The 9,189-nt window shown below is 38.7% G+C and overlaps 1 protein-coding gene across 1 annotated transcript; it reads right to left on the bottom strand.

Annotated features, from left to right (window-relative positions):
- Positions 1-1,150: 1,150 nt before the first annotated feature.
- LOC122655180 lies at positions 1,151-1,750 on the bottom strand. The gene has a single exon (XM_043849397.1). It carries the CDS (start codon positions 1,748-1,750, stop codon positions 1,151-1,153), a length of 600 nt encoding a protein of 199 aa, XP_043705332.1.
- Positions 1,751-9,189: the final 7,439 nt, after the last annotated feature.

Here is a 9,189-nt window from a genome sequence, read left to right as displayed (position 1 = left end):
AAACCCCTTTCTTAGTAAGTCTTGCAGTTGAGCTTGCAATTCTTTCAACTCACTTGGCGCCATTCTATACGGTGCCTTGGACACTAGTGCTGCTCCAGGAAGTAAATCAACTATAAACTCAGTCTCCCTTGGAGGAGGTGGACTTGTCAAATCATCAGGGAACACATCAGAAAACTCCCTCACAATAAAAAATTTTGACATAGGTCTAACCTTAGTCTCTGTAACTATCACTGAGACAAGGTATCCCTGGCAACCTTTGCTAAGTAATTTCTTCATCTGAAGTGCTGAAATCACTGTCTTTACTGACTTTTTCTTCTTATCTCCCACAAATATAAACCCTTGTTCCCCCTTGGGCTGGAAAACAATCTTCCTATCCGCACAAAGCACATTTGCTTTGTATGCTGCCAACCAATCCATACCCAATATGACATCAAAGTCAGTCATATCAAGTTGGATTAGATGTGCTATCATTTCTCGGGCATCAATCCTTACAAGACATGGTTCATACACTGTGTCTAACTCTATTGTCAATCCTGTGGGTGTGCTAACCGCCAAACCACTTGTTAGACTCTTGGGTGAAATCCCCAGTCTCTTCGCAAAAGACGGAGACACAAGGGAATGCATGGCTCTGGTATCAAACAATGTATATGCTGACGATGCACAGACAAGAATGGTACCTATTCGATAAAATTGGATGAATGCATGTGTATGTCTCTAAACAATGAGCATAAGGAAAAGTATAGATAGGATTTATACCTGTAACTACAGTCTAACTTGCCTCAGCTTCCCCAGCGGAGATAGAATAAACTCGACCTTGAGGCTGGTTGCCTTGTTATCGATGGGGTAGTGGAGGCCTCCGATTGGTACAGGTCCTTGAATAGTGGCATGTTTGACCATAATTGTAGCACTTGGCTTCCTGGCTGGCTACACTTGTCGGAACTTCTATAGCCTTGATGTTGGGATTTGCATACACTGGCTTAGGAGCTGATGAATCTATAGCCCCCTTTTGTAGTTGAGAAGAGGCTGAGCTGTAGTAAACTGGCTTAGAAAATTTACTATATTCTCTGTCTATAAAAGGTGCTGATCTCTTGCCAGACCCCATATTAGTCAGATAGGTGTCTCTTTGTTTGTCTTCAATCCTCTTAGCTATTTATACAACTTCTGAGTAACCTTGAGTCTTATATGTAATCATTACTGTGGCAAGGGATGGCCTCAATCCATCTTCAAACTTTTGTGGTTTAGCCTCATTAGTGTTCAAGTGGGGAGGAGCGAAGAAAAAGAGTTCTTCGAACTTCTGTTGATATTCTAACACTGATCTGGGGCCTTGAACTAACTCCATGAGTTCCACTTCCTTCTTCTTTCTCACGCTAGTAGGGAAATAGTTGCCAAAGAAGGCTTCCTTGAAGATTTCCCAGGTTAGAACAGGTTGGGCAGCAGCCAAAATAGGCTTAGTGATCTGCCACCAAGCTTCTGCTTCTTGTTGTAGCTTATATCTTGCATAGGAAATTTTTTGTTCTTCATTGCAGCCTAAGAACTCAAAGGCTTTCTCCATTTCTTTAATCCACTTAACTGGTAGAAGGGAATCCCTAGAGATCCCAGTAAAAGTAAGGAGCTGGATCTTTAAGAATCTCTCCATTAAGCGGCCAGTAGCATCATTTGCAGGAGCATTTGGTGCAGCTGGGACAGCAGGAGGAACAGGGGTAGCAGGGGTAGTAGGAGGGATCTGCATGGACCACATAGTATCTTGCATCTATGTGGCCATAGTAGTCATAAACTGTTGCATTTGTTCTTGTTGCCGATCCATCATATAATCTATTATAGCAGTAACATCTCGGACCGTGAGATTTGGAGGATTTTCATGAACATCCTCCCTTTGGGACTGATCAACATTAGGGGGATTAAAAGTAGAGGCCGTATTAATACATCCTCGAGCATTCACCCGCTGATAAGTATTTGGATGTTGTCCAACCATGGTTGATCAGTTGAGGAAAGAATCAAACTATTAGCATTTACAACAATAGTTTGATATGCATTAACAACAATGTAACTATTAAGGTTAAACAAGGACATATATTTACAGTGCCTTATGTAAGGCATAACGTTATAACAATTTCTCATTATAATATGCATTTATAATTGTATAACTATAAAAATCAAACTTTAATACATAATATTTCACAAGATATAATTACATAACATAATATTTATGTATCTTAACATATTAAGTTTCTTTTAGTTTGAAGCTTTTAATTTAAGCTTTTAATTCGACATTAGATAGGCTCACCTTCGGGTTAATGAGTTTTAGATGCTGTTGTGTTATGGTTCAGGCTATAAACATGAGTAGAGCACCGTTTGCTCTGATACCACTAAACTGTCACACCTTGCCCTTACTAACCGGGCCGAGGTGTGATAACTTTTTCTTTAAACTTTTTGAAGACCGTCCTTCTGAATCGTTCATCCCTTTACATACATCTCTCAATATACCTGACTAGCTTTCTTCCGCTTTACAAACCCTCTGATCGATCGAGACTTATGGGCAAATGTCTTGGTATGTCGTGATCTTTATTTTGGTGTCACCTTTGAACGGTCACGAAATAATGTGTGTGGGGTTGAACCTTATAACCCTCAATTGGGCTTGCCAATTTGGACTCGGCCATGTCATTCCTCATCTATGTTATTATTCTCTTGCTAACGGTTTGATGGACCATTCGATCATCAAAGACTTAAATGAGATTCGTAAGATGGCCAACCTCAGAAAAATTGTACTTTTAGAATTTAACTCCTAGCATTTTTGGTCACATCCTTCGGTTACTAAAAATTTTTCAAAATGGTGGTCAAAATATTACTTTGCAAGACAAGTTGATACCCCTTCACCACTTGCTGATCGTCATTCTACCACATCAAAGAAAAATTATGCTTCCAATTCTGATATTGTTTTTTACTTGCCGCAGCTGCAGAGAAGGAGGCCGATGTCAAGTAAGAGTAAAGTTAATCCTTTTGCCAATCTGTGATTGCTTATGAGAAATTCTTTGGAGTAAAATACCATCCTAACCGATCTGTCATGGAGGAGAGTCTTCGGGCAACCATTGGTAAACTAAGTGAGTCTCGTTGTCTTGATTTTTTGGGCTTGGCCAGAAAATTCTAGTTGGAGTCTTAGGGCTTGCTAGTAAAGATGACACTTTTATAGATAATTCAACAGTCTTTTGGAGAAGCAACCTTTCAAGCCTGATGCTCCTATTGTTATTGTAGAAGTGGTTCGTCCTTAATCTTTTGAGGCGGCATAGGATGTAAAGTATCATGGGCTATATGCTTGTGATCACAAGTACCAATTGGAAAATGGCTCATTTCCATAATCAGATATCAGCCTAGTTTAGGTATTTCTTTGCTCTTTTGCTTTTGGTAAACATTTTAAGTCTAATTTTTATTGTCTCATTTATTATGCAAAAGCACTGTCTAGCCCTTTTACTGCTAAGAGAATGTGTTGATGGTTGAACTAAGTGAGGGGGTTTAATTCTCTTGTTTCAAAGAAATCTAAGAAACCTAAGATGTCAACTGTCTCACTGAACGAACCTAAAAAACTCAAGTTTGCTATCAATCATACCTGCTCAAAGTCTCATCGGGAGCTCCTATGGAGGCTGAAAAAGAGGATGAGACTACCCTTGAGGGCTCCCAATCTATAACCCAAAAAGGGCTACAACCGTGGCTTAGTCATCCTTGCAATCAAAGTCACCAGAAATCGGTCACCTTACTAGTGAGCATCTCAAACCTTTCTCTTTGTTTCCATTACTTGGTCTTGTCTCTAAATTTTGAAACATAGTTCTCAACACAGGTCCAGAGCTTAGATGAGATGCTGGTCACTCTTGACAAATTAATCGCTTTGCCCTCTCTTCCTTTGACTTCTCCTGTTACTTCTTAACTTCCCCTAAGTGCTTCTGAAGGGGCCACGGCTCAGCAGCTGTTAGAATCTGTCAAAGGCCTAACTATTAAAGAACTTCTGAAACAAGAAAAGCTGAAAAAGCTAAAAGAAAGCCCTTGACCTACTTCAAGCTAGCCTTAATATCTCCTGGGAAGCTAAAGATCCTTTGAAAGAACTGCAAGATATATTGTTGCAGATGGAAGACAAACTCCCTTCCAATCTTCAGACTATTGCACTGGTTATTGATAGGCACCTCTAAGCACAATTTTGAGTCAGGTGAAAGTCATATATACTCAACTTTGTAGTCATATCTTTGATTTTGTGTTCAGTTGCTCATTCAGTTTGCCGGGTGGAGAGAGAGAAAACCGTACCTTCATAGACTAAAGGAGTGCATCCTCTCTACATTTTTTTGGCTTTCTACCTATTCGAAAGGTGTTTGGAGGCTTTTAGGGGTGTAGGATTTTGGGGGAAAATTGGGTAGATCCTCCTCTAAACTCCCTTACTTCTCTCTCCTCTCTTCTCTCTCTTCCCCACTTTCCCTTTCTTTTTTTCTTTCCTCTCTCCCTTCTCTCTTTCTTTATCTTTTTTCCTAACCCTCCCTCACGCATGAGAGGGGTATTTAAATGGGTGTCAATTGGTCTAGTTCTGGGTTCTCAATCCGGTTCTTTAACGATTCTAGCCCCAAGGGGTCAGGACCAGAACCAGACCAATAAGCTAATCGTTTCCGAACTGGAGATCCAGGACCATTAACTAATGGGTGGGTCGGCTTTGGTTCCTAAACGGTTCCAAGGAGTCTAAAATTATAATAATAAAAAAAAAAACTATTCTCTGACACACGTTACTATTCAATAATATTACAATAAGATATTAATTTCATTCCTATCCATTTTTTTATATTTCTCAAATCACGGAACTAGTCCATATTTTACTTCTTGTTTGTATTCAATTAAGAAGTAGGAACACCATCACCCTCATAAATTAGGATTATTTTAAGGTATGTTCTTAAATAAGTTAATGTTTCCAAACAAACCCTTAAATAACAGCCAAATCTTTAGTAAAATAGCATATGAGGCAAGTGGTACCAATCAAAATGAAAGACTACAAAAGAATCAGGGTTTGACCTTAGCTCTCATGACCTTAAGACTAAGAATTATATAATATATAGAGTTAGGATGTGAATTTGTTCTAGTTCCAACGGTTCCTAATTGTTCTATTGGTTCTAGAACCGTTGGGAGACCAATAAATTAATTGGAAGATTCGGAACCGGACCAATAAGCTATTGGATGGATTGGTTCCGATTCCTAGAAGGTCGATTCCAGTTCGATTCCTGGTTCTAGCAAAAAAATTGACATCCTTAGTATATATAGCCCTCAAAAGTCCCCTATGATACCATAGGGTTAGCCCTTGAGGTACCTCAAATGGTGCCACGTGGTACCTCCACATTGGCTGAATTTACGATATGCGCACCAAACTTCTGACGAAGATTTTGGGAGATCCAATGGTCTGGTTCTCACGATCCAGGTATCACTAGAAAAGGTCTCAAGATATATTATTCAATGTTATAAGACTAATCAGATATTTGGGTACAAAATTGGGCCTAAAGTTCGAGGTACTTTCTCAGGGGCAATTTTGGTAAAACAATGGCTAAATCAAATCAATTTTATACCATCTTTTAGGAAAATGGTATAAAATGATAATATACACTGGAACACAAAATTTGAAACCATTTTGTAAAGCTTGAGGTAGTTAATTAATACTACGGCTTTTTGGTCATTTCACCTAGCAAAATCCTAATTTTCTTGGATTTAGAGTAAATATGATAAATTGTATCTATCAGGGTTTTGGTTGATTCTAAAAATGTTTGAGTAGAATAGTGGCATCAGAGGTAAATTGGTAATTTTTTATCCAACAAAACCCTAATTTTTTCGATATTACCAATGACTGAGATTTTCGATGAGACTCCAGAGTACTTCAATTACTGCAGTCACATTTCCCGAGATAACAAAATTTGATGTCTACACTCATCCCTATAACGGACTTAGTCACAAGTCACAACACCCTTCTTTTTCTCCCTAGAGTATATATAGTTTGCCGCTAGAACCCTTTACTGACCGAACAATGCATCATGTGAGACTAGATCCGGACTATTTAATGTTTGGTCTGGTTTCGGGCTTTAAGTGGTTGGTTCCGGTTTCAAGGCTTTAAGCGCTCGGTTCCAATTGGGCAAGATTTTGGCACCCCAATCTCTTTTTGGGGTGTTAAGACACCCCTATCTGATTATTAGAAATGTAAACAGATAGAATAGGATTCGAACACATTCACATCCAATTACCTTCTGAACCCATTCAAATAGTTTTTAGAAACTAGTTTTCGAATATAGATTCCCTTAAACGGATACGGATTTTTAACTATCTATTTATATCCTTAACTATCTATATTGAGCAGAAGAAAATTGGAGAAAACGAAATCTCGACTAGGGTTAATGTTGAAGTAATGAAGCCCCTATACATTGAAGGGTCATAATTGAAATTATATAGATGTCCTTATGAATCTTTTTCTGTCGTTTAATTTCTTATTTAATTAAATGTAATATGTCGTGAACTAATACTGATATTATAGTATAATAAAATATTATTTGTAAAACTATTATTAAATAATATTTTTATGAAGTGAATCAGATATCTTAGCTTCAAATGGATTCAAGAGTTTAGGAAGCCAATTTTTGGAATGCAGATTCCCGAATCGGATACAAAATTTTGACTAATTATATATATCCTTAACCAAGAATTTGACTAATTATGTGCATCCTTAATTGAGAATATATCTAACAAAATTCACACCATCAATGCATTGCCATAAATGCCCCTATATACTCTTTCCCTCATTTGATATGGGTGGGATGTAGGGGTATCAATTCCAGGCCCAACCCGATTATGAACCATGATGTGGAGTCTTAGCCTGTCGAGCGCCCGACTGGAGCGATCGATTCCAGGCCTGACCTAGTTCGCCCGATTATAGCCCAATCCTTTAACTTATACACTTCCCGACCTCTTACCTCTCCCACTCGTATATAGCCTGACTAGGTTATGTTTGGTTGCAAGGGGAATTGGATGCAAAGTAAAGTGAAATTTAATAAACAAATATAGAATGATTTGGAGCAAATGATATAGTCACGTGGGGGGGGGGTAATGATTATAAAAGTTTCCTATTTAAGTTAAAAAATTTCACTTCCCTTCCCTTCAATTCATCTTAAAACCAAACAGAGCCCGATACCAAATTTTAATCCCATTTAGTTGTGAGACCTATAGTAGTTTTCGTCCAATTTAAGAGGTGGACCCATACTGACTGGATGGAAGACGGGAAGCCCAGCAGAAGCCAAGGATTTGAAGATATATTTATTCATGTACAATGAGTGGTGTGGTGGTGTAACCTATAATTCATCATTTTATACCTTTATTTAATTTTTTTTTGATAAAGTGAAATAATATATTACTAAAGCAAAGTAATGTCCGAAATACAACTAGAAGATCTGGTACATCTTGCAATGTTAGCAAGAGTGTGAGTTGGAGAAATTAAACATCTATCCTGTTTACAAATAGCAAAATGATTAAACTTTCCCAAAATGTGCTTAATGTCCCAAAATAAAGTAAATAGTTCCCATGGCCATTGTTTTGATTCCTGCGTCAACCATTGAGCCATTTGTTGGCAGTCAGTCCAGATGGTAATTTGCCCTTCTTGTCCTTCTGCTAGTTGCCAAAGTTCGAGCAGTAATCCTTGAGCTTCTACCTCTTGTGTTGATCCTGTATGACCAAATTGAGAGTAAGCACAAACAAGTTTATTATTGTGAAAAATAATAGCCACCCCCATCCAGCCTCCCCTGTCTCAGGTAGAAAACTACCATCAATCACATTTGTAATGGAATCAGTTGGTAAGAGGGGAAGTAACTCTTGGGTTGTGAGTATTGAGGTTGGATGGGGAGTTGCGATGGGATTAAGGTTGAGAGGTGTACTGGAGATAAGTTGAAGATCTATGACCCACCGATTGATTTTATGGATAATAGCCATGGGGTTTGGGGTAGAATGGTTAAACCAACACGTAATCCGCTCAGACCAGATGCAGTATGCTATTATAGAAAAAATAGACAATAACAATTTGGCATCAAAGGATGGACAAGGAGGATCAGAGATAAAGGAATGACATAGATGGAAGATGGAATTTGCTTGAAGGAATTCAGGTCTCAAACCTAGGGGGTTTGCCACCCAAATGTGTTTTGTAAAATTACAAGAGAGTAGAAGATGCCATAGGGTTTCAGTTGAATTGTTGCAAAGCAAACAGACATCATTAACAATTGGGATGAGTTTTGAGATGGCAGATCGGGTTGGGAGACCATTGTGAAAAACTTTCCAGCTAAAAACTTTGAATTTTGGATGGATTTTGAGGGACCATAAGGATTTCCAAAGTTTTGTTGAGGGAAAAGGAGGTGGATGGTATGTAGTGCTGGAAGAGTGATTTGGAGGGTTTGAAAGATTGATGGAAGGATCATCAATGAGGCGGGCAGCCATTTTTGTGGAGATATTCTCATTTCTAGAATAGGGACAAAAGGGAAAATCCTCATGTAGGTGAGAAGAGAGAGGGATTGTGAGAAAATGTGAGGCCACATTAGGTGGGAAGATGGAAAGGATGAGGGATGTGCTCCAATTATGCCTGCAGAGTAACTCAGAGACAAGATTGTACGGAGGTCTAGAAGAGGTGGGCCAATTGGATAAAGGTGGATTGAGACCAGGTATACAATTAAAATCCCAAATTGAAATCATTGAACCAACGCCAATCTTCCATTTGGTCAAGTTCTGGATTTGAGGTATAGAATGTGAGATGCTCTTCCAGATCCAAGAACCACTTTTTGGTTTGAAATTAAATTAAGGGGGAAGGACCGGGGAAGTATTTAGCTTTGAGAAGTTTACACCATAAGGGGTAGGGTTAGAGATCAGTTGCCAATCTAGGCGAATAAGGAGAGCCACATTGTGGTTAGAGGAAGAGTGTAATCCTAGCCCACCTAATGATTTATGCTTGCAAATGGATTTCAAGGAAATGAGGGATAACTTCCTATCTTTATTTTGCACTCCTCTCCAAAATCTGGAATTAATTGAGTCAAGAGTTGTATGAGCAGATTTTGGGAGAAGAAAACAATACATCATATAAGTTGGCATGGAGCTGATAACGGATTTAAGAAGAATGGTGCGCCCGACTTCAGATAGAAGGCCAGCCTTCCAAGA

The sequence above is a fragment of the Telopea speciosissima genome, chromosome 3 (assembly GCF_018873765.1).
Source record: "Telopea speciosissima isolate NSW1024214 ecotype Mountain lineage chromosome 3, Tspe_v1, whole genome shotgun sequence".
Lineage (NCBI taxonomy): Eukaryota > Viridiplantae > Streptophyta > Magnoliopsida > Proteales > Proteaceae > Telopea > Telopea speciosissima.
This window is presented reverse-complemented; position numbering and strand designations above follow the sequence as displayed.